The sequence below is a fragment of the Dipteris shenzhenensis genome, chromosome 16 (assembly GCF_047967505.1).
Source record: "Dipteris shenzhenensis isolate YYH24624 ecotype China chromosome 16, Dip_SZ_1.0, whole genome shotgun sequence".
Classification (NCBI taxonomy): Eukaryota; Viridiplantae; Streptophyta; class Polypodiopsida; order Gleicheniales; family Dipteridaceae; genus Dipteris; species Dipteris shenzhenensis.
The window spans coordinates 41,219,823-41,245,977 of NC_141611.1; the positions used below are offsets into that span (position 1 = coordinate 41,219,823).

The 26,155-nt window shown below is 43.3% G+C and overlaps 1 protein-coding gene across 2 annotated transcripts; it reads left to right on the forward strand.

Moving 5' to 3' along the window:
• Positions 1–478: 478 nt before the first annotated feature.
• GDPD4 (PLC-like phosphodiesterases superfamily protein) lies at positions 479–23,410 on the forward strand. Of its 2 annotated transcripts, none has more exons than XM_087387310.1 (9): positions 479–754; positions 2,343–2,429; positions 8,896–8,993; positions 9,148–9,208; positions 20,349–20,429; positions 22,003–22,095; positions 22,338–22,427; positions 22,509–22,636; positions 22,846–23,410. In XM_087387310.1, the coding sequence occupies exons 1-9, from the start codon at positions 530–532 to the stop codon at positions 23,009–23,011; spliced, it is 1,029 nt and encodes a 342-aa protein (XP_087243436.1). In that variant the 5' UTR covers positions 479–529; the 3' UTR covers positions 23,012–23,410. The 2 variants fall into 2 exon arrangements, with proteins under 2 accessions (XP_087243436.1, XP_087243437.1); XM_087387311.1 differs by having other exon boundaries at positions 479–659; positions 2,341–2,429.
• The last annotated feature ends 2,745 nt before the right edge of the window (positions 23,411–26,155 follow it).

Genomic DNA, 26,155 nt, shown 5'->3' on the forward strand with positions numbered 1-26,155 from the left:
TTGTGACCTCCCCCTAACAAACACTAAATTAAGGGTTAGTGCACACGTCACCCGAAAGGTCAGGCTAGTGGTGGATTTTGGAGGCTGGCATGCATTTCGAGACCTATTTGAAGCGCCTTTGGTGTGGAGATTGGCACCTCCATTTTGGAGGATGCCATTTGAAGCACCAGAGCGCCATTGCTCTTGAAACCAATCAAAAGTTGCCCATTTGGCTCTGCCAGTGCCTTCAATGTCCATTGAACACAACAGATTTGACAAGATGGTTTGTCCTACCCAATGAAACGATGCCACCTGTAACCTCTACAGCTCACAAAAAGCTCGTCAGATGCCTCCGGGGCTCCCGACAGCTTGTTAGACACCTCGTCAGGTTCATTTAATGCTCATAGTTTTTGTTCTCGCGGATTGAATCCATACGCAAATTCATTAGGGATCTATTTGCGCACCGCTGTGGCAGTCGTTATCACGCAAGCACCCCGGTGCGCGCACTGAGGTGGCGTGGAAACAAGCCCATTGACGCACCAATAGGGCCATGTGCACTAGCCTAATAAGATCTACAAACTCATTTGCATTACGATTAGCCAGAGCTATGGCGTTGAGAGCTCGTCCTCATCATAGACAACTACTGCCCCAACATCAATGGAGGTTCAAGCATCGTCTCAAGCTCCTCTCCTTCCGCAGTTTCGCCTTCCTACTCCTGCTCCTATCTCTGCTCTCCTTCGGCCCCGCCCTCCTCTTTCACTTCCGTTTGAAGTGGGTGAGTGTGCAATCGTCTTACACCTTGTCACCTTGGGTCCTGCTCTTGCTTGGTACTTAAGACGGTTTGTTTTGCGGACTCTGCGGCCTGTATTTTGGACCTCGCAGATTTTGGATTCTGAAGAGAGGAGGAAAACGAACAGGCCCACTCTTACATTGCTGAAAATAACGTAAATCCCGAAAGATCTGCTGATCTTGGGGCCTTGTTAGATAAAAGATGAATTGAATACAACCATCCAAAGCTTGTAATTAAGGCTTTAGTAAAAAATTGCTGGATTCCAAAAATTCTGAACCTTGGGCTACCTGAAACAGTATGCATTTTGATCGAGCACTTTTACTAGAAACAAATTTTTGAAGCCGGATCAGAATTTACTCCATTTTCTATCAGCTGGTTGTATTTTTCCACTAGGTTGCCTATGTATCCCTCCAGAGATTCTCTCTCAGTCCATAAATTCTTCGTGGTTAGCTGCAGCTCTTTTGGAGCACGGTAGAACAAATATGTTTGGAGTAGATCTGAGAGTAAACCTGCATAACAGGAGGCCTTTGGCATCATAGTTGGAATTTGCTGTTTTAAGGACTCACGAATTGAGAGATTAAGAGGGAGAGAACAATGTGAAGAAAGATACAAATGAGTCAAAGTTGAAATTGCATGGAGAAGATTCACATGTCGAGTACAAATGCGTCAAGAAATTTAAGTCACTGGTCCCCTTCCATCTATGACATCATGAGCCCATACAGAAGAATGGATCCACACTGCACAGCCAGCTTAAAGAAATCAAGTTGTATGATCTCTCTCATAAGATGAGATGCCCTTTGACGCTGTGACAGATGAATCCACCAGCATTTTGTTTTCTCCAAAAGTTTCACCATGACCTGCAAAACCCGCAACTTTAATGTGGAGGCAAAATAAAAGGAGGTACATAGGGGAGATACAAAGATACTTCGTAAAAGCTGTTAAATGTAATTGCACTCACAAACACTGCTTACTGCAATCAAGAGAGCTATATCAATTTTCAGAAGTGGGCAAGCCAAATTAAAATGTGCCTTTCATAATCAAATGGTAACTTCTTATCCTTCTGACACTGGGTAGGTGTCAGTGCCCATTCATGACCTTAAGAATTTGTTGATTAGTTTAAGTTGACTGTGGTTTGACCCTGTGAAACAGACATTATTAATAGGGCCCATGCAGAACAATAAAGCAGCACTAAAACACCTTGTTATGGGCATGTAACTGAAGTCTGAGGCCTGCCATATTGTATCTTGTGAGGGCGCTGATCATCAAGGACCCACACACACCTTCCTTTCAGCATCATTGCCAACAAATGCGATCGGTTATTGTTAATCAATGCTGAACTGATGATAATGCCTGCTGCTTGAATGAAACAGTGAATACAGCTCCATTGTGGAATGAGGTACTGTTTCAATACGCGTGTATCTACATAAAGTGGCAGTATTCAGCTATGGGCTATGTCCCACAAAGCTGTTGGAGCATTTTGAACTCCGATAGATTAAGTTTAAATGTTTTAACCAGAAAAGATAGTAGAAACGTTTCCGATCATGTACTAAAGCTGCAATTTTTTCTTAACCAGGGACTAGGGCGAAAGTGCGGCTGGTTACGGAATCGTCCATTTGTGTGTGCTCATGGAGGAGATACCAGCAGAGCACCTCCGAATACTGTGAGCTTAACTTTAGTAATACTAGTCAAATAGTTTGATATGTTGTGATTTGATAATTTTGGATGGTATCTCAATGATGCTCCACTGTTACAATATAATATCATGAGAAAATCTTTGCTTGAAAAAGGATGAATAAATATTGTTTCAAGAAAGCGTAGGGAGAAAGAGGATAAGGAAGATTAGGGAAATGGAGCAGCAAATGGTGGATGTTAAGATGAGAGGGTGGGGGGGAAGCAGTAGTTGCAGCAGGGAGGGTGTATGGGCATGGATCGAGGGTAAGCAGTGAGGAAGGAAGCAGCTGAGGGGGAGGAGGCAAAGGCGTTCTTTTGATTTGATGTTAACCATCCTTCTTTGTCATCTCTGTTGCTATATAAACGAGAACAACCTGAATATAGTGGTTTACACATTATAAAAATGCCTCACATTGACTCAAACATTTCTGATTTGGCAAAATATGGAGTCATTTCTTGCCAATCCCATTCCTTTGTACAAGTAATGAGTCTTTTATCTCTCAATGTAGTAATTTAATTACTTTACTAATACCCAAGAGAGATAATGCAAGAAAAATAATGAAAAAAGTACGCACAACCTTAGCTATGTAGTCTTTTATCTATGATGTATCGTCCTTGGACCTTAGGCATGTTTAGAATGATTGAACATAAGCTGACAAAAAAGGGGGGGAGCTGAACAGCCCGTTTTTCTTTTAGTTTCAAAAGAGAGTTTGATTGAGTTAGCATGTGCTTTCTAAGTTAGCAATGTAATTTTGCATCTTTGTAGGAAATGGTACATAAGTGTAAGAGGCTTATTTAGATTTTTATGTTTTGAACGGGATGCCAGCGATCAAACTTCCTCGCTTCACTCAGTCATATGAATCATAGGATCCTCCTCGGCAATTTCTTTCAATTGGTCAATCAAATAAGGGCTGGCCGGGGTTGTCTGGTTAGATATTGGATGTTCGAGCTTCTCTTCCCGCTCCCAAATAATTCATTCGTTCTATAAATTCTTTCTTTCATTCCTACATTGTGTGTGTGTGTGTGTGAGAGAGAGAGAGAGAGAGAGAGAGATTTTATTCTTGTTTTTTGGTCGATTTTGTTATTCGTTTATTTTTGCTTAATCACCTTCTTCCTTTCTTGTTATCTTTCTCTTTTGTTAATTTGATGTATTTTAGTAAGCACTGAGTTTGCCCAAGAGACTCCGTTGGTCTTTAGAAACCAGTATAGCTGCTTATGCTTGGGCACTGATGACGACATAAGTGTTGCTTTGCTTGCTAAGTATTTCTACATTTTGTTTTTCAAAAATTTTTTGTTTACCTCATTTTTCTTCTCTTTCATTTTCTCTTTTTCTTTGAAGGATTTTGGACTTTAGAACAACAAAAATCTAAATTTGTACGATTGGATATATTCTAGTCTTACAAAGGTAGATTTATATAGTCTTGTGTGTGGCAACGATTGTGGATAAGGTGGCAGGTTCTCCCCTTACCCATTTCTTCTTGTGCAGCCTGTGTGGCAACAGAGTGTGACATGGATTGGGCCAACTTGCTTTAGGAAAGCTCCACATAAGGGCATTTCCATAAAGGCGGGCTGCTGTTGTGCTTTTGAATTGCTATTCTAGGACAAATTGACCAGTTTTTAATGCTCTTCTCCCTTCTATTTTGCCATCATGAAAAGCCCAGCCTTCCCATAACAGTTCGAACCTGTTCCAGCTTCTATTTAGCTTCACTTTTCTATCCCGATACCTTATTCCTGGACAATTCCAGCCTTTTGCATCCTTCTTTTCCTTCTCCTACTTGCAGCCCTATCACTTTCCTCTCTTCCCTTCCTCAACATACGCAATGGTTGAGGGAATAACATGCTTGGTGAGGGTGCTGCTGAAATTCCAGCAAACATGCCTCTGCGTGAAGGGCCTCATGACAGAGGGGGATGATATGGGGATAATCTCATCACCAAAGAGAAGCACACAGATCTGAAGACATACTTTGAAATGTAGCTGAAGGAGTTTAAGTATTTGTTCTAAGTATTTGTTCATGACCCAGGAGACATGCCTCCAAGCACAAACACAAACACAAACAAGCGCGCTGTGGCCTCTACATTGATGAGTTAGCATCCTTTTGGATACTCTAGGTGGGCATGGCTTGACACTAGTAGAGACTCTTGTCCCTATCTTACTTTACGTAAATGATGCTGACTTGATCGCAAATACTATGGTGGGCCTATAAAGCCAGATGGCAGCCTTAAGGCATTCTATGATAGTCATGACATGATGGCCAATCTTTGTAAGACCAAGATTATGATTTTTAGTAATAGTGATGCCCATCATCGATATGAGTCATTCACTTTTGCAAGGACACAGGTTTAGATTATCCCATTTTACGGATACTTGGCATGCAGTTTCAGAGGACCCCCGTTCAACATGAAACAAAAGTTGAGACTGAGGTTACCCTGGGAGGGCTCTCTCATCCTCCTTGCAGCTTGCAACTGCTGGGGATGCGAGATGTTGGTATTCATGTGCTACCAAATGTTTTCACACACTAAACATATGCATTATCTTTGGATTTGACATCCATATGCCCAACATGCGAGGAGATCCATCGGCTCATTACGGATGACTTAAGGTATGCATCACCACACATGGTTGTCTTTGCGCAACCACATGCCATCAAGATGGGGTTTACAAAGAACATTTCTGCCATTCGACCAAAGATGGTTTGCTCTAGCCACCAAAATAATTACAAATCCACCTCATGTGCAGTACGGATAGCTATGGAGCCAGCCTTGGACTTCATCTCATATGTTCCACATTCAGACTAGATGAGAGGTTGAGGCTACATGACATCATCGTGAACTGAGACTACACACCCTATTTAATAGGCAAGAGGTGGAGGTGCTCATGAGATGCCCTTGATACTATGAGATTTGTGGGACTTATCATTGTTTCTTTGAGCAGGGTTTCAAGATATGTGTCTAGTCATTGACTACCTAGACTACGTATGTCTCGCTCTTTTTGTGTTAGAGGTCACGTGATTCAGATGCACACTTATGCGACCTGCACCCGCCTAGGAGCATAGGCTTAGGGAACCTAGCCATTGCTCCCACACAAACTTTGGATCTAGGATACATACAATCTACTTTTCATTAGTGTTTTTCATTTCCACTAGATATTATTGAGGTGTAGACATCTCCACTTCTTCTACGTCGGATGGATTGCATAGTATATATAGATTTTGGTCTTTTGGGCCCTTTTGGCCTTTCACAAAAGTTAATAAATCTCTCTCTCTCTTAGAAAAAAGATTGCCACATAGAGCATGGACTTCTAATATGAAACTTTAGAAGAATCATAAAAGCAAGATCATTTGCACAGGATGGGGGACAGATATAAGGAAATGGTTCAGCAGATGGAAAGTGGAATCATACCTGACTATGCCCCCTGAAAAGGTCAAGATGCAAGAATTCCAATTGTCGCTACTATGCACTCTACAAACCCAATGGTTGACAGCAGAAAAGAGGACCAAGCTAGAATACTATCAAGATCAAATAAATCCTTTCTGCTGGTCATCTTTCATGACACCAGATGCCCCTGCTCAGCCATACATCAGTACTCCCATACCTCTTCTCTATCGCAGGAATATTGCTAGATTCCGCACACGGTCACATACCTTGGCAATAGAGATAGGAGCTTGGCTAAATTTGCCGCGACATGTCAGAGTTTGCAGATTCTGTGATTCGCTTGGCTCTGATACCAATGAAACCTCAGTCGTAAAATACAGCAGAGACACTCTCATTTCTTTCCCTCTCTCCCTCTCTCAACAGAGACACTAGGGCCCAGGACAACAATCGGGCTGGACCCCCCCGAAGGATTTTATTACTTGAGAGAAGATGAAGTACATAGTTCAGCGTAGAGCTGTTCATACATGAAAAATCCAAAACGTGAATGAATGAATCATTACATGAGCTCTCAGGCTCCCTTTCTTGGCAACAAGCCACTTGTCAATTTCTACATTACTTTCCTAATTACATGCTTCTTTTTCCCTCTCTTTCATCTCTTTTTCTCTCTTTTCATACGCATATGCATTTGCTCTCTTTTCCCCTCTCTTTTCTTATTTTCCCCTCTCTCTTTTCTCTTTTCTACTTAGCCGTATTCGGTTGTTTTTTCTTTTGCTCCTTATCCATATTCGGTTCTTTTTTTTTTCAAACAGATTTTAAATGGAACAACCATGCCCTCACCCACGGCTGTCCTCCCAAAACCCCAACCTGGTTCCCCATGCTGGGAGGATTATAGACATAGATTCTCTGCTAGATCATGTAAAAGAGAAGATTGCGCACGATAGCGACTGGGTGAAGTACAACGTCCAGGTGCGTGCGCATGGGTGGGATCCAAGCCAAAGGGTAGTGGAGCAGGGGCGATTGAGGAACACACGACACAACCTACGGGATCTTTGTAGGTTTTGGAGAGATTGCCACGACCGCTAGAGCACCAAAGATGATTGTATAAAGGACATAATGGGTTGTGTGGAGGCCTTCGTGGATTGGCAATACATAATCCCTGAAGAGTATGACCGCATATTAAAAGAAGTGGAGGATGAGGTCCCGAGTGACCTGCCTAGTAGCTTGGAGGAGGAAGTACCTCGGACAGTAATGCAGAGCAGTAGACCTCCTTCACTATTTTGGGCAACTCTGGAGTCTTCGAAGCACTTGGTCACACGAACCGCCTCCTAGACTCTGATTAGGCTCCCGTAGCTCTTAGGAAAATAACTCTTCCTAGTACCTGCAACAATTAATTAAAGCGCACCACCATGGCACCCATTAATTGTTAACGCTTTGCATGCAAACAACACATTGTGGACTAGTTCTAGTCACGGTGGGCGTCCCCACTGAACACATGTGCACACATAACAAATATAAAAATATATATTTATTCTCTGGTTGACCGAAGTCAACGCTCTTGATCATAATTAAGGAGCTTTGACCAAGGGTCGAGGTGCCTTAATTATAGCCAAGTCTCTCCAACCGAAGTTGGCACATCTTGGTTAACCGTGGTTAACCCTCTTGGCACATGCCAAGTCTTGTTGACCGAAGTCAACACTCTCTAACCGTAGTCAGCTCTGTAGTTCTCTGGTTAACCGTAGTTAACCCTCTTGGTAATAAACCAAGTCTCCTTGACCGAACTCAAGTTTACTTGACCAGAGTCAAGTATCTTTGACCGTAGTCAATTCTTTGACCATTAAAAGAACTCTTTGACCATAATTAACGCATATAAAACTCTTTAATTATGATCAAATAAATGGTCAACTGTACTTTGACTTAGGATATTTACATTGTGGTGACAGTTTGCATCCCTTGGGAGAAAGTGAAGGAGATGGAGAATAATGGCAAGTAGGAAATTACTGAAGAGGTCATACACAAATGCAGCATGTCTCCCTCAGCACCAATGCTTGTCTCCACATTCAAGGAGATGATGACCATGCCAGTCAGCTCAGCCAAGAAAGAGATGCCATTCAGGCCAACAGCAAGATTAATAAAGCAGATCTTAACGCTGAGGTAATACAGCAGGAAGCCATATCACAGAATAAGAGGATCCCATGCATTGGAGTGCTACAGTCAGCTCAGCCAAGAAAGAGATGCCATTCAGGCCAACAGCAAGATTAATAAAGCAGATCTTAACGCTGAGGTAATACAGCAGGAAGCCATATCACAGAATAAGAGGATCCCATGCATTGGAGTGCTACAAGAGGAGTGCCTTAGCTGCCTTAATGATGAATAGGGGTACACAGAACATGAAAACATCACATGCGTCAAGGAGGGGACACACACACACACACACACACACACACGCACACACACACACACACACACACACACACATAATTGGATGATAATAACATCAGCTGTATCCCCAAAAGGGAAAGCAAGTGCAGGTTTATTTCAGAGAGAGGATAGGAAGAGTTAAGATTCTGCGAAAGACAAATAGGCTGAAGGGTACAAGAAGATGGACTCACTCCGACCCAGCTCAAACAATGGAGTAGTGAGCTCACTAAAGTGAAGGATGCAAGTAAAGTGGGAATATGGGCAGTTCACTAGGACGGACAAGCATTAATCAGTGATTTTAAATCTAAACCAAAGACTCTCAGTCTTAAATTGATGTAATGAAGGCCAATAGTAGCTACTTTTTTTGGTGTGTACTGTGCATAGGCCCGTGAGGCCTTTTGCAGACATTAATATATCTTTTTTTTTTTCCTTCTCTCTCTTTCTCGCGCACAGGCACATGCATACACATAAGATTGAATACTTTGTGCTTGGGGTGTCAAGTGAGATTTATCTATGGAATAGAGTAGTGGTTTCTTACTTTGTAAAATCACCTTCAATCAGAACTTAGCTGTTTGAGAAAGATTATTATGGCTACTTTATTTAACTGCGAGAATTCAATGAACATAATCTATACTCACGTCTTTCCATTTGATTTTGTGTTTCAGCTTGAAGCATATAACCTTGCATTGAGGTTGAATGTTGACTGCATTGAGATTGATGCATCACACACACGTGATGGAGTTTTGCTTGCTTTACATGACAGGTATGGGTTTTGACGATGCTAGGTGCTAATGGTTGTTTTGCCAAATCTGAATATGGAATGTGTGATTGCTCAGTTAACCCTAGTATTAGAGGGGTGAAAGTTGAAATGTCCTTGTGGAAAGAAACCTGAGGAGTTTCTCATCTTTGCAGGACAGGGATTTGCAGAACTTGTATGGCAGTGACTATATTCGAGTGGGGGATCTGACAATGGAGGAGGTAATGTTATGCTATTTAAATCTTGTATTGACTGGTACTATTCTGAACTTTAACCTTGTGTAGTTTTCAAGTGAGTTTGTTTGCAAATTTAGTAGTGTGTGTACTTGCTACCTTTCAAAATGAAGAATCCTCTGCATTGCTCTTTCCAAGATTAAACAATGTAGTACAAAAATGCATGGTGGGTTCTCATGAGGAGAATCTTTTGAGAAAGATAAAGGATTGGAAACAAAGGGGGACATGATCTCTGGTTTTGGTTTTGAAGTTTTGAACATTGAACATTTGGTATGTCATGCCTTTTTTTTGTTAGAATTCTGGTCATCTCCTGTCTGTACTATAGGGGAGTGAGGCCTGTTATGTGGGTGTGCCTGCCCGAGATAGTTGTAGTGTTCTCCTCATGAAATTTTATGATAGGTTGGGGGGTTGCGGCAGGGCATGTTACCATTGTATGTGGGCTGGATATAGTTCCTAGTTAAGGACTGGTAAAGGGCTGGCAGGGGCTAGTTATGTTCAGCCACTTCAGGACTGGCTGGGGCCAGTCATAGGCTGGTCAGTGACCAGCTCGGTCGGGTTAAACTGACCAGCCAACCAGCAGAACTAGTTGGGCCAGTCGGCCTGTCCCCTCAGCCGACAGCAAGGCTGACGCCCCCCCCCCCCCCCTGCCCCCTTCTTTTCCCCGCTTCTAAACAGGGCTCAGTCTTGGCCCTTTGTTTGTATCTTTGAGGGCACAGTTCTTCCTTTGGTTGGATGGTTTTTCTCAACATTAAAGCTTTTCTAGCACTCGTCTCTTGCATTTACTTGCAATTTGTTGCACAGTTCTCTCTCTCCTCAGAGGTGTTGGTATGCATGTGTCACGTACATATAGTTGGATTGCGAGTCTGGAGCTCCACATGGATAGATTATCCCCTTTTCAGTGTAGCATTGAGGCCCCTTCTGGTTTGCTCAGGCCAATGAGGATAGCTACACACATTTAGGACCTGGTTGGAACCCAGTGAGCTTCTTGTGAAGCTTAGCTTCTACAGGGACCATTGCTTATGGATTTTAGATGAGGGCTTCATTAACCCACCGGGTTGTACTCCGATCCACCTCCCTTCCCCATTCCTTGAGGATATTGATCAGACAGTTTTGTGCCTCATCACATCGACTATGCATTGAGAGTGGACGCTGCTAGCATGCTATTACAAGCTTTATGCCACCGCAGCCTCATACATCATCGGGCTCCCTCTTGGGCCTGACCCCTCTGCCAATTCCCAGAGGATCAACATAGTGATGCCACACTATAGCTTCTGTCCTCTCTTCGAGCTTAGACATTGGTATGTATTAGTGTCTCTATGATCATGTTGTATCTGCATTCTGTGCCGATGCCCACCTAGAGGCTCCACCCATTCAATTCATTGTATCTTGTTCTTTCAGTCTCATAGACTTCGGTCTTTGGAAAACTTCTAAATTTAATGGAGCAAAGGTGAATAAATTTGATATCCAAGAAGAGATTACGGAACATGGATAATGCATTAAAAATCAGGATTGGGGGACTCCCAGATGGATGGTACAATGAGGAGGATTCATTTAGTGATACTTTAGCACATGTTAAAGCAGCAATGCCTAACATTGACTGGACAGCAGATGAGGATGATAAGCCCGATAACTCTGAGAAGCTTCAGCAGTCCATATTAGTCATCGTAAAGGCCATGCTATTTTTACATTTAACTCGAGAGATTTAAGACTCACGATCCTATGATAATCCTACAAGCTGAAAGGAACTAAGCTATGGATAGCTGAGGAACTTACAAGAGCTCAATTGAAGGATAAAGCAATGGAGTTAGCCAAAGTTAAGGCTGCTAGGAAGGATGGAAAGTGGGCAGTGTACCGCGGAGGAATAACACTCGTTAAGGAATTCAAATCAAAACCAAAAGACTATCTTAAAATGATATGCGGCCAATTATATATGGGTTAGGATAGAATTTAGGTACTCCAATTGAGAGTGCGTAACCGCCTAGCCCACATGGGAGACTCTTCCACACACACCATGCATGTGGGAGGATGCATTTATTGGGAGAGACCCTCTCTCTTGGCTATAAAAGGAGGGGGCTATTCCTTGATGGAACACGCTCATTCTTGTAAAGCCACCTAGCTAGTACTTTGATTTTCCCCTTCTCTTCCTTTCAAATAAAGCATGGTCCTCTTCCCTTGATGTCTCCATCTTTACATTCCTCCTCCCATCATGTACATGCTTCTTTTCCCCCTCTCCCTTTCCCCTTGTGCCATAGTCTCCCTCTTCACCCATGATAACGTTTCGCCCTCACGTTCTCCTTTCCTCTATGGGAGCGTCGCCATGCTTAGTGTCTAGCCTCTTGTCCTGATTTCTTTTCTAGGTAACAGAAATGGTGTGGCTGCTAGGATCGAAATCTCCACGGCTAGTGGTGTAAAATCTGTTACTCCTACGATTGGTTGTGGCTCTGCGGCCTCTTTCGTGCGCAGTTCTCTACTTTTGCACCTCCAAACTGTGTGCCTTTCCTGTCTCTACGGCTGCAAAACCTCCCTGCTATTGTACTTTCAGTCTGCCTTCTTTCTACTCACGATTCCTACGTGTATTCTGACTGGCGAATCTTTTGTTCGTACCGGTCGCATCTGCAGAACTATAATATATGTGCTCTGTCTGAGCTCCTGCGCGCGTCCACGGTGTACACCTGTACGCATCGCGGATAGATCGCGACTATTTTTTGGCTCCTGCGTCTTCTGGTCGCAGACAGTTTTTTTGAGTTTCTGCAAAACTGTAACAGATCCCGCACCCCCTCTCTTCTCTTCTTCTTCTTCCCTTTCTCTTTCTCTTTCTCTTTCTCTTTCTCTTTCTCTTTCTCTTCTCCTTCTCCTCTCCTCTCCTCTCTTTTTATTAAAGAGTGGGATAAGCTCGTCTTGAATGGTTTATTCTCAATCTCACTACAAAGGTTTCTAGGGCTTGGCTATGGTTGGTAATGTTTCGACCAAGGAATCCCTTTGTACCTAATCAACCCTTTGTGCCTCATTTTGAGCTTCAAGTTGTAATTCTTTTTGGTCTAAAGATAAACTATCAATAAAGGATTGCAAGTTTATTTGATGCTGAACGTTTGGCTCAAGTATTGAATTCTTCCCACCCTCTCCTTCTACCTATATTGGACTACTGAGAAACTTGGGATGTCTGGATTTTAGTCTTGGTGTGATGACATCTTGGATCCTTCAATTTGATGGAGCTTACAAATCTTCGACCAAGGCTGCTGGCGTGGGTGTGAAGCTCACTTTACCGGGTGGTGAGGAGTATTGTTATAGCAAGTCTGCACCTGCAAATACTTGCAACCAAGCTGAGTACTCGGCACTTATTTTTGGGCTACAAAAGGCACAAGAACATCACGTCAAGCAACTTGAGGTGCAAGGAGATTCTCAACTAGTGTGTGAACAAGTTAGTGGAAGGTGGAAGGTGCAGAGTAAAGGCTTGGTTTCACGACATCAACAAGCATTGGAACTTTGCAACCAATTTGAAGAGGTAAACATTTAGCATATCCCTCGAGCTCAAAATCTAGTTGTTGATTTCTTAGCACGTGAAGCTTGTACTTCAATCACGCATGAAGCGAGTGAAAGTACCGTCCCAACAAAGCCGTAAGCCACGAATGAGAGTGATCATTTGTAAAGAATGCAAAGGTTGTGGTCATCATGAAACTAAGTGTTGGGCATATTTGATACGAGTTTACCGACTTCGGAAGATCATCAGAAAGGTCCTCAAGGACATTGCTCAAAAGAAGGATGCCAGACCGCACACCCCTTTTGAAGAAATAGCATGGTGACTACAAGAACTGGAAGAAGCTGAAGGTGATGTGCAAGCTCTCCAACTGTTGACATTTGTCATGGCATTCTTATTTGCCTTGATGAACAACCTCATGCAGCGCCGCGTCTCTAACCCTCGCTTGTAAAGATGGCTGTGATATCATGAGGGTTGCTCCTTTTAAGATTGTCTATGAGCTATTCTATGCTGAAAATTCTTCCCGGGTAGTATTTCACAATAGACCAGTCACACCCTGCCCTGCCTATGTGTGCTTTGTAGATGTATCTTCACCTGATTTTCAGTTCAAGCTATCTCTTTCCATTGTTTGCCCATAGATAAGCCTCATTTCGTCTCTCTTTTTTTTATTTTCCAAGCATGGCTGACATTCCCGTGTTTTGTGGACGGGTTGAAGAAAATCCAAATGAGTATCTTGTGGTCTTTAAGCGCCGTTGTGTTTCTCTCAACTTTCTTACTGAAGACAAATGGCTATTGGTTCTTCCCACATTTTTAGAGGGTTTGACTCAAGTATGGTATGAGAAGCAAGCCGACGACGTTCGTCAAAGCTGGCCAAGGTTAACAGCAACGATGATTAAGTATTTCGGCAAAGAAGAGGAGCCGGAGAATGTGTACCTGCAGGTGGCAAACTTGACGCAGTTAGAAGGTGAGACAGCGCGTCGATATGTGGATTGAGCGGCCGTGCTCCTAGACCGTTTTAATTACCATGCAGGAGGACAATGTCGGATTTGAGCTGGAATGACTCAGCATGTGTTGGGCTACCTTATAGCAGGAGCAAGTGACGAATTCCGCCTCAAGCTTAAATGGGAGAATCCAGAAACTATGGTGCTAGCACATGAGATTGCTCAAAAGTTTGATAAAGTTCAGTCTGACCCCGTTTCAAAGAAGACGATTGTCCCTCCGCAACCCCCTCAATTCTTACAACAGCAACCTAGGGAGTCTAACTCAGGGGCATACCCCCACCCCTCATTAGGGACGGCCTCCACCTCAAATGTATGGTCCTCCTTTAGATGCTTATCCTCAATAAGGAGTATATCCTCAACCTCCGCTTGAAATATTTTTTCAGCCTCGTCCACAAGCCCCCCTCGTTCCTACTCCCCCGGCCCCTCTTGCTAAAGAACTCGGAGTCAATGACCTAGCCAAGGCCCTGAATGATCTTCAGCTTGAGATGGTGGGCATCAGAAATCAATCCAATCGCTCTCCAAGAGAACGTGCCAATGTTGTGTGCTATGAGTGCCACCAGAAGGGTCATTATCGCATGGAATGTCCCAATATTCAAAGGGTGAATCTTCTAAGTGAATCAGGCATTGAGGATTCTGAGGTAGAGATCCTCGACCTCGAGAAAAGAAGTCGTACCACCTCGGACCCCTCTCCAAACCGTGGACTCGGCCGCCCCAGGAAGAAGGTGTCCTTCGCAGAGCCCTCAGATGCCGAGATGGCAGACCCACCAACAGAGAAGACTAAAAGATCTCGCAGGAGTAAGTGGTCGCCCTCGGATTTTTCCATCGGCTAAGGGCAAGAGGACTATTCGGTCGTTCAGGACCTTGCTCATCGATCTTTGAGCATCACGCTCCCTCAACTAATAGCATTAAGCCCTAAGGTGAGACATGAGCTGCAGCAAGGGCTCTCAACAAGGAGGAGCAAGAAAAAGAGAAAGGTATGAGAGGTCTCTTTTATCTCTGAAGAAATTGATCGGCACCCACGTACAGTAGATGTCATCATAGATAATTGCCGTGTCAAAAGTGTGCGTGTTGATGGGGGAGCTGCATGTAATATCATGGTGCCCCGAATCATGAAGAAATTGAATTTGAAATGCACAAGGCATTCCTTCACTCGAATCAAGGTAGCAGATGATCGACGACTCACCACCCTGGGAGTCATTGAGGATTTGCCCATCACTGTCAATGGGTTGACCACCACCGTCAATTTCTATGTAGTGGACATCGAAGATACAGGCAGGAGTTACCTATCCATACTCGGGAGACCATGGTTGAGAAAGAGTGATGCAGTGAGCTACTGGAAGATAGGACACATGTCTTTTGGTGCTTCTAAGGAGAAGATCCCGGTGCAACCAGGTGCCACGGAACCAGAAGAAGAGGAGCAAGACAGTGATACTCTCTCATCCTCGGTGTCTGAATCAATGGAAGAATCAGACGGGGGGGAGGAGTTCTCAGAGGAGGAAGTTTACATAATGGGGGTGTCTCCAATCTTTCAAGACCTCATTCTTGAAAAGGTAAGTGGTCGTGAGATGTATACTTTCTGTGATGGTTACTTCGGGTTTTATCAAATTAGAATTGCGGAAGAAGATGTGCTTAAAACCACATTTGCCACATCCTGGGGGACATTCGCATTCAAAGTAATGCCATTTGGCCTCACCAATGCTCCTGCTACCTTTCAAAGATTTATGCAGATGGTGTTTGCTTCTTATTTGGGAGATTTCTTGTAGGTGTTTTTAGATGATTTCTGTATATTCTCATCACGTAAGGAGCACGTCATGAAGGTTAGGTTGGCCTTCCAAAGGGTCAATGATGCGAATGGCAGTCTCAACCCTGAGAAATGCACCATTGGAGCCACTCAAGGGAGGTTACTGGGACATATTGTCTCATCTGAGGGCGTCAAGCCTGACCGCGAGAAGGTAGAAGCTATCCTCAAGCTCTCTCCGCCAACAACCAAACGTTAGGTACGCTCATTTGTCAATCTAGCAGGATACTATCGCCGCTTCATTGATCAATATGCTACTTTGACGCGACCCATGACTATGCTATTAAAAGATGGAGTTGATTTCTCTTGGGATGAGGATTGTGATCATGGGTTTGTACAAATCAAGAGTGCTCTGGCTTCAGAACCCATTCTATGCAATCCAGATTGGTCAAATACTTTCTATATCAATCCTGGTTTTGGTGAGCACACTTTGGCAGGTATTCTTCTCCAGCAAGGGGAGGATCGGTTCATGTATCCTGTTCGATTTGCTTCTCGACAATTGCTCGACACCGAACATAGTCACAAGAAACGTTTTGCTTGTTTTTCCGTTTCGCTGTTTCGACAGGTTTTGTTTCGTTTCGTTTCGTGTTGTCAGACGAAACGGATAGGTTTCGAATTGATACTTAATATATACCCTTATAGGTACAAAAAGATATGTTATATTTACGTTAGAGTGAACAAAGAGAAATATAAAGTCAAGATACTAAAAGGAAATTCAAAACATAAACACCTTGGATTCTATAAAAAACGGGACAAAAATGTTTATTTTGATTTGGGCGAAACAAAGGTTTCGTTGAGAGCGTTTCGTCCTATTTCGAAACGTTTCGTCTGTTTTGCATTTCGAGGTTTCAAAGAGGACGAAACGGGTTTTCATGTGACTATGACACTGAACGATGCTACTCAGAGGTTGACAAGCATGCCTTGTCTTTGGTGTTCTGCATTGAGAAATTTAAGCATTATGTGGCTAGAAAGTCCTTCATTATACTCACTAGCACTGGTCTTGCAAAGCAGGTTCTTCAATCACCAAATCCCATGGGCCGGTTGGCCAAATGGTTGGTAGTTTTACAAGAATATGATTTTTCTTTCAAAATTGTAAAAGGGGGTTATTCCAACTTGAAGAATGCTTTGATTGATTTAGAGGAGTGCCTTGATGTAACCGTTGTAGCGGCCATAGAAGTTGGGGATCCATGGTATGGCGGTATCTACAGGTTTCTGACTGCTTTCTCCTTTCCTCCGAAAAGTTCTAGCTATGAGAGAAAGAAGATCCGAAGAGGTAGTAGGCGCTACACTCTCTTTGATGGGGTCTTGTACCGTCAAGGCATGGATGGGATACTAAGACGGGCCATTGATGCAGATGAAGTACCTAAGGTATTGAAGCATTATCATGATGGATTTTGTGGAGGCCACTATGCCAGTGACTATACAGCTAAGAAGATTTTACATGCTGGATACTATTGGCCGACCTTGTTCAAGGATGTCACTTTGTATTGCAAAACGTGTTAACCATGCCAACTCTTTGGTAGGAAGGATTCGCGTCTTGGGCAACATCACCCAGTGATGTCCATTCATCCGTTTCAGAAGTGGGGAATAGATTTTGTAGGGCCCTTGTCTGTGACTGCCCGCAAAAAGAAGTATCTTTTGGTAGCCACTCAGTATGTCACTAAGTGGGCTGAAGCTATTGCCCTCCCCGCTGCAAATGGTAAGGCACTTTCAAATTTCATATTTGAACGTATCTACACAAGGTTTGGGATACCCATGGAAATAGTATCTGACCATGGGAGTCCATTTTTAAATGAAGCAGTGGAATTGCTCATGGATTGCATGGGTATTGATCATCGCACTTCTAGCATCTATTATCCAGCATCCATGGGTCAAACGGAGCGGACCAATGGCCTCCTTTGTAAAACCATGGGAAAAATGGCCGCAGGGAACAGGAGCCAGTGGGATCAGAAGGTCACTGAAGCCGAGTGGGCTTACAACATCACTCATAAAACGTCTACAGGTCACACTCCTTTTGAGTTGGTGTACGGTACTGAGGCCGTTTTACCACTAGAGATAGAGATTCCGGCTTTGAGATTGGCACAGGAACAGAGGATGACAGAAGATGAACATGTAGAGGCTAGATTGGTACAACTTGAGAAGTTAGATGAAACCCGACGCCTTGCCCTACATCAAATAGAGATTCAAAAGAATCGACAAAAGGCCCGCTTGGATGCTAAGATTCGCAAGGGATTGGAAAAGACACTTTGCTGAGGGGGATGTTGTGCTATGCTTTGATAACAGATTGGACTACCAAATGGATAAGAACTTCCTTCCATTGTGAACCGGTCTATACAAAGTCATCAAGGAACGTAGCAATGGGTCTGTACAAGTTCAGGAGCTGCATGAGCCATATGGCAAGAAGGTGATCAACAAGCGTTACCTCAAGCCCTTCTTTGTGCGTGATGGACCCAGGCATGGAAATGTTGTGCATTCCCTGTCTGAGGGGGAAACTATTATGGATAAATTTGACCAAGTAAAAAGGCATAAATATGAGTGTGTGCTTGTATGTGTGGCAATAGTATAATAAAATATGGAGTGCATAGGGCCCAGGGTTGAGATGCCAGGGCATGACCATGTGCCACTCTTCCATGTAAGAGGACCCATAAGGTGTGTTGTACATAATCCATGGTAGTAATATTATAAAATGTAAGGTGGCATGGTTCCTCCATGTGTCACCCCTCCACCTAGGCTGTCCCATGCCTGCATTTAGTGAGATATGGCCCAAAGTCCATGGGAGAAGTAATATAAAATAGGTCGAGATGGATATTATATTGGATTATTTCCTCCATATAGGATAGGCCCATGTGGGGGAGGTATAGAAGGTCCAAGAGTGCAAGTTAAATAATAGGGAAAGTAGGATGAGGTGGCAAGATTCCTTGTGCCAACCCTCCACTTGTCCTCCTAGATGTTTGAACGTATTATAAAATTGGAAAGAGACCAAGGGAATATCATAGACTTGGGATATGGGAGTTGATATATGTGGAAAAATGTAGCCAAGCGTTATCGCACACAATGGAGAGTGCGTAACTGCCTAGCCCACATGGTAGACTCTTTCACACACACCATGCATGTGGGAGGATGTATTTATTGGGAGAGACCCCCTCTCTTGGCTATAAAAGGAGGGGGCTATTCCTTGATGGAACCCGCTCATTCTTGTAAAGCCACCTAGCTAGTACTTTGATTTTCCCCTTCCCTTCCTTTCAAATAAAGCATGGTCCTCTTCCCTTGATGTCTCCATCTGTACATTCCTCCTCCCATCATGTACATGCTTCTTTTCCCCCTCTCCCTTTCCCCTTGTGCCATAGTCTCCCTCTTCATTCCCTCCCCTTCTAATCCCTTTTTCCCTCCCATGATAACGTTTCGCCCTCACGTTCTCCTTTCCTCTATGGCCCTTGAGCGTCACCATGCTTAGTGTCTAGCCTCTTGTCCTGATTTCTTTTCTAGGTAACAGTATGTATGTATGTATTGATTAAATTTGGGGACATGATTAATTTCCGTTCTCATGAGAAAACCCATGTATCTTAGGAGAGAGTTTTACTCGAAAGAATGATAGGATGGAAATGTATTAAAACCTTTGCTAACAAATAAGGTTGATCCACGATTGGAGGTCCTTAATGTGTATTCAAGGATTTGAAGGTGACCCTAGGTGTGGATTGTTGATGGTTCACATTCTTCTCTTGTTCCCTTCTTCAATCCAATCATGTCATCTACATGTGTCGCCTTCTCAGGAGACACTAGAATCCACCATAAACTGTATATTTTACACTTTTGGTCTCCCTTCATCCTCTTTGTAGAGTTTCTTTGACACTCCTTTGAAAGAGATCTTTGTTGTGGGCAGTGGCATTAATAATGTCGATACTTTCCGCATTGGGAACACATTACAAGTTGTCTCAGGTCCTCTACTGATTAATGACATTGAATGACAAAACAAGGCTTGCCCATGGTGTATTTCATGAATAAGTTTTGATAGTACTTATGGGTGAACAATTCATTATTGTCATGGATGTAAGGCTGACGTACATGCTTAATGATTCTCATCTCTATTTAAATCATAAGGTGGCTTTCATCTTAGGAGGCTGAATTTAGAGTCTTGGTTTGACCCAAAAAAGTACCCTTCAAAATCATTGTTGGCCAAGTTTACAGGCTGGAAAGGATCACATTCTTTGCAGATGTATGTTGCTGCATGTGATTTGGGAAATCCTCAAGGAAGCCCATGCAATAATGGGAGGTGGACACCCACCTCCAACAACCATAGCTCCAAAATCATGTATAGGTTTTTTAAGGAAAAATACTTTTCAATGATTGCTACAACTATGTTCGAGGTTGTGATGCTTGGACAAATGTCCATTTTGTGGGAAATTTGCACTCGTGCATATTTTTAATCATGTTAAGCCTTTTTGAGAGGGGGTTCGGATTTTGTTGGTCTAATGAACCCTCTTACAAGAAGGGCGGCATGTACACCTTGTTGGTAAGCATTTGACATAGTCAATGTTCTTGCTGGAACAGTATGATGAGCACAAAATGTAACGGAAACCAATCCTGAAGTACTAGGCATTTAAAGAGGACTATAGTTTTCAAAAGAACTGAATTTACTTCAGCATTTCGTATGAATGGAATGTGATCCTAGGAATAGCTCTTGGCCTGCTGAAGTGCAAAACCAACAGGTTCCCAATTTGCTTTTTTCAAGAAGAAGTATGCATTAGTTAAAGAAAAGAAATGATGCACTTCGAGTGTTTCAAAGATGCAAAACTTGTTGTCTGTTTGCCCTTTGTGGACCCAATGATCTTAAAATCATGTCTTTCTTGCTTGCAGATAACCAAACTAGATGCAGGGCATAAATTTCCCAAGGAGTTTCGAAACGTGAAGGTGCTCACACTACAAAATGCTATTGAGGTATCCTTTGGAGTCACTTTTGATCTAGAGTATCATAAATAGATACGCAAAGACTTTGTATGCTTGGCAAACATTGGGCAAACACGAAATAGAAGCTTTGGAGATCAATGAAGATGTTTTGAGAAAAGAGAGAGAATGAGAATATGAGAAATGAGATCTTTATGTATCTCAGCCTAAGACTGCGCCTTTGACCTCAACGTGTCAGTTGCTGTTATAATTACTTATGGATCTTTTAAAGGGGTACCTGTTTTTGGGAGAGCATCTCTCTTTTCCTTACTTTCAGTTGCTACCTGCTTCTCTGACAACCTTCCTAATTATCTTTCAGGTCCACTAGGCTGCAGTTTAGATTATCCTCCCAGAAATACTTAAGGATCTTGTAATAGGGTAATATTTTTGGTAGAGCCTCTTGCTTTTGCCTCATGTTCATTGCTACCTGCTGTTCTGAAAAAAATTCTTACATTCGCTTTCAAGTGCACTGTCTCATATGTGTTAGTAGAGATGAGAGCTAGGTGGAACTACTTACTTTGAACGTGCCTGAAGGTGGCAGTGTATTTTCCTCTTGCTTCTGGTTTCTTTCCTGGGCCTTCAAGGAGGTTGTCATGTTTTCCAGTTTTTCTTGGTCCCTTTTGATTGCCACTGGTGTCACATGGAGTACTCATCACCTCAGATAGCCTTCGGGATGCCTGACTCTTATAGTCTGAATGGGTTGTGCGAACATGCTTGTCTTCAGCGTGTCTCCTCATTTGTTTGAGATGATTTGTACAACAGTCCAATGGAGCGAGAAGAAGGTGGCTGTACCACCAGTTTAGCATGCATAAGTATGAAGGGGTCTGAAATAGCATTCAGGGCACACATTTGAAAGAGAACATATTGTAATGAGGCAGTCCTAATATGACACAATAATAAAATCTAAAGCACCTGCACAGATGTCAGAGCACAAGGAGGTCATACTCAAAAGTCATCAAACCAAGCCTAAACCACCTTCAAATTGGCCAAACCGACCCTCAGTCTTAAAAGTTGAGTAGTTCACCGAGCCTTGCATGAGTTCCAAGTGGTCAATGATCAATTTGCTAGTAAGTGGAGGTGGAATTTGTCCATAGCTTAAAACAAGTATAGCAGATCCATGGAAGTTGAATGCTTTTTGGATCTTGTAGGACAGTTTCAAGTACTCTTGAGATCATTCACAATGTGGTTTCTGGAAACGCTTCGGTGAATGTCACCAGTACACTTATAAAACCAAGGGCATGACGATGAACAACCAAGAGGCTATTTACTAATAGCCTTATAACATGCCTTAGGGGGTGTTAACTAATTGCATGATTCCCAGTAATATCCATGCTATTGGGCATGTAAACTTTACCTTCTTTTATTTTGAGAGTCCTAGAGCAGGAGGTAGCATTATAAGGAACGGGCACCTAGATGGTGTCCGTTCTCTTTGTAAGTAGTATTTTGCCTCTGCTACTATACCTTCTCTTGTTCGCTTATGCCGATTTTATTGTGAAACTACTACTGAGCCAAATTGTAGTGTGATTTTATTGGAAATTTCAAATGACTACAAGATACTTGTTGACAGCATGTATCAGGATCTTTGAAGCAAGTCATCATTGATGCCAAGGTTGGGACTCCAATGTTTGGGATATCGCTTGCAGCTGACATCCTTGCAGTTGTGAGTGATTGTAATCTTTTGTGCTGCTATATTTTTTACATTTAAATATGCTGTTGGCATTTGAACCTTATGAGTGTCTATCATGAGATTGAAACTGCACTATGTTGTGTTTTTAGAGGATGAGTTTGGGAATGTTCCTGGATTCATCTAGGTATATGCTGTTGGCATTTATGGCTTTAAATGCTTCCCTGTATAATCTAAGACAGTCAGTGGCAGGACATGAAGGCTTTCATATTTGGCAGGTCAATAAGACACTGTGCAACAATTGCCTCATTTGGTCCAAAGTCGACTCATTAGTGGAGGAGCTCAAAACGCTGTCACCCGAAGTACTGGTAAGCTGTCAAGGCAATCCATGTTCAAGATAGCCCATGCCAACCATCCAAGACATGAAAATACTTTTAACTTTGACACAGGCAGGATATATCGTGATGAAAGATCCTGTGACAGGGAGAACGGATAATCTTACTAGAATGGATGGAGTAGAGGTTGTTGGAGTTTATCATGGTCTAGTCAATGCAAGGCTTGCTGCTGATGTCCACAGGTGGGCTTTTGAAGAGGGTGCAACACCTATTTAGCCGATCTCTTTTAATTAGCCATTTCACATCGTTATTGGGCTTAGACTCGCTTTCTTGTTTTATTGATGTATAGTGGTATTTGTACAGACTATAGTTTATATGCCATCTTCTCATGACCTTCTGTGTGACCTTTATGAACCTCTTTCTTCTTAACTTCAGTACGTCTTCTCTGCAGGTCAGGAAGGAAATTGCATGTTTGGACTGTAAATGATAGAGAAGCAATGGAAAAAATGTTGTTTGAAGGAGTAGACTGCATCGTGACAAGCTACCCTGGTTTGCTGCAAAATGTGATGCTGGAAATAAAGGAACAGTGCATTCAGGAAGGATACTCCCTAGCATGACAAATTAAGATCCCAAGGGGTCCACGTCTCTTTTCTTCTTTTAACAGTTTTGTAAGCTTCCAACTCCAGATGTGTCATATTATTGCTGCAAAATATATGCACTTATCAAACAAACACTTGGAGGTGGCTGGATGCAATGAGATTAGGTTTAAGCATGCTCTTAATGACGATTTCATTAGTCATGAGAGCAGTCTTCCTTTTCCTCAACCTCTCTCCAAATTCAAGGATTGGTGGCTGGGATGTTTTGATCTTCTATGAAGCCTTTGTTTGTGTCAGGCCCAAGGAATATACAGTTTTTATCACTCCAAAGATATGGAATCTTCCATATACTACACAGGAAAGGGGAGCTTGATTTGTCCATTCAAATATTTGTGGATAATTTCTATTGATAATTTCAAATATTGTCATGGCCTTTAGAAGTCTCATGTTCTTGCTTTTGTCTTTTCAAGCATACCTTTGATTGAAAGTAGGACTCAAAAGGAAATTATGTAAGGAGAATCCTCAAGGAGCTGAAACCTGGGTCTGCCCCCCCCCCCCCCCCCCCTCTCTTCTTTTTGAACTAGATCTTTGTTTTCAAGCATACCTTTGATTGGAAGTAGGACTCTAAAGGAAATTATGTAAGGAGAATCCTCAAGGAGCCGAAACTTGGGTCTGCGCGCCCCCCCCCCCCCCTCTTCTTTTTTAACTTGGTCTTTGTTTTCTTTTCTTTTGTATCCTCTTGGATGGAGACCAGACAAATTCTCATTTCTCAAGTCATAGTTTTGGTGCATATTCCATGTGCATCCCTTTTACTTTTGCATGCATGGGTACTCACAAAATATGCATAATCTTTTCTAAGAGCCCATCAGACGAATTCCTCATTGGCAAGTGGGTATAGAATATCTCATGCCATATGGTTTCTCCTTCCAAATCGGAACCGTGAAGCTAATTTTGTTTTGTAGTGAGGAGAACGAGAGCCCATCAAACCAATAGTTTCATGGGCAAGAGGGCATAAAAAATGTCATTCCATGAATAAGCATTGTTTCCATAATTTACTTCTTTGGAGTCCTCTCCACAAGCTTCGTTTTGAAGGCATCGCTTTGTAGGTTAGAATCTAGGACAGGGAGTCCAACCTATCGAATCAAGAGGCAATCGATAGCTAACAGTGAAAAGCGAGTGCAATGCCCTAAGCTACAGGTGCTTACACGGAAAGAAGATAAACATGCATACTCACACACACACACACGTGACACACGAGCATGCAGAAAAGAATGAAGACAATATATATTCGAATATGTGTATGCATAATGATCAAGAGACACTTGGTCCTGTGGATATACAACATATGTGGTTGCAACCGTTGACTGAAGGCTTGCGACCACTTGCGTCCCTTGGAATCTGCACTAACCCTGCAGGTTGTTAATGCCTTAACACATGGCACTCACGGTGGATTGTGCGATCCAATGACAATTGAGCTTGATAGAAGTCAAATTAGTGTGGTGCCGCATGACCAGCAAGTTGTGCAGTTGCTCCATGTTGACGACCACTATCCCAGGAATTGTTGCAAGGAAATGTGCCAGTGCGCAATAAGTTCATCTACTGTGCAACTCCACAAAGGTGTTGTGGAGGCTCTCTTCATGTAGCGTGCGGACTTGGTTTGCAGACTGCTTCGCATTCTGAACCTACTCTTCAAGTGTGCGGAGTCGGGCTTTGTTCTGTTGGAACTACGGTAGATGTTGCTAGAGCGTTGGTATCCGCGTCTGCAAGTTCTCGTTTTCTATCCGCAACTCTTCTAGTTGTGCTTTGTTGACCTGATGAGCTGTCCATTGCCGCGACAGTTGAATTAGGTAATGTCCACATGCCTCCAACTGGGTAGGCGATGACACTGGTTGCGAGGTCCGTGGAGCCATCATCAATGATTGGCCACCCGCATTGACGAACAATGCTCGTTGTAACGGAAGTGAGCACATCAACTGCGTCGACCTTGTGGTCGTTCCTTCCGTTGGAACATGGACCACACTGGTCTGTGGCACTGAAATGCTCAGGATTCGCTCCCGCCATTGACGGAGGGACGAGCCAAACCGACTGCATTGTCTGTCAATGATCTGATGCTGGAACTCCCTGCAACAGTACTTACCAGACTTGTTACCAGAAGGGGACTGGTAACTTCGTTCAATGCTATTGTCCCCGCCAGGCCGATTGTCATTGTCAAACTGGGGCTGGGTATCTGCATCGCTCACTGGAGGTGGTGTTGTAACTACTGTGCGGATGTCTATTGCCATGTTGTGACTTCACGAAAGTCGGCTGAGAAGATATCGATGGGGACACAGGTATCGACGGCACTTCTTCAGACACCAATTAGGAGGAGATCGGTGAAGGCAAGGGGGGTACTGGTGCTGCTGAGGCCGGCGTCGCTTGTGTGAGAGGTTGCGATGAACTACCACCCTCTTGATGGCGCTTCCTCTTCCTCTACTGCTTAGTGTGAGAGATTCTTGGGCCATCCGGCACTAGCGCCCTGAGGACAGCACCGAGGTACAAGGGAACTTCGGTGTCGCTAGTGATCAGGAAGGCACTTGGCCCAACTTTGTCGTAATCACTTTTCTCCTTGACGTTGCTCTCGGCACCCTTGTTGCCTCTGCTTGGATCCGCTCCTTGAAAACCACCGCCCATGCTACTGGCAGTGCCTCTGGCATCAACAATATCCCACGGGTACGAATCAAAATTGTATACGCCTTGGCCTAAAGGAAGACTCACTCCAGTACCCATTTGTATCCTTTCCTGAGATGCATGCATTCATGGTTGCTCAGCCAATGTCATCTAGGAAGATTCTCATGAAATCTATCAAAGTTCTCCTCCATAGTGCATTGGAAGGTCGATGGTGCATTCTGCAATCTGAACCACATTACTGTGCACACATATAGCCCCCAAGCCGTAATGAAAGAAGTGTTTGGATGGTCCTCTGGCGCCATCCGAATCTGATTATAACCACTGAGTAGACCTCGTGCCTTGCCACTTCATCTAGCATAAAATCCATATACGAGAGTGAAACTGGGTCTGGCACTGTAGCTGCATTCAGTTTGCGGTAATCAACATAAATCTGCGGCTTCTTGTTTTTCTTAAGCACAATCATAATTGGAGAAATCCACTCCGGATCCTCGATTGGTG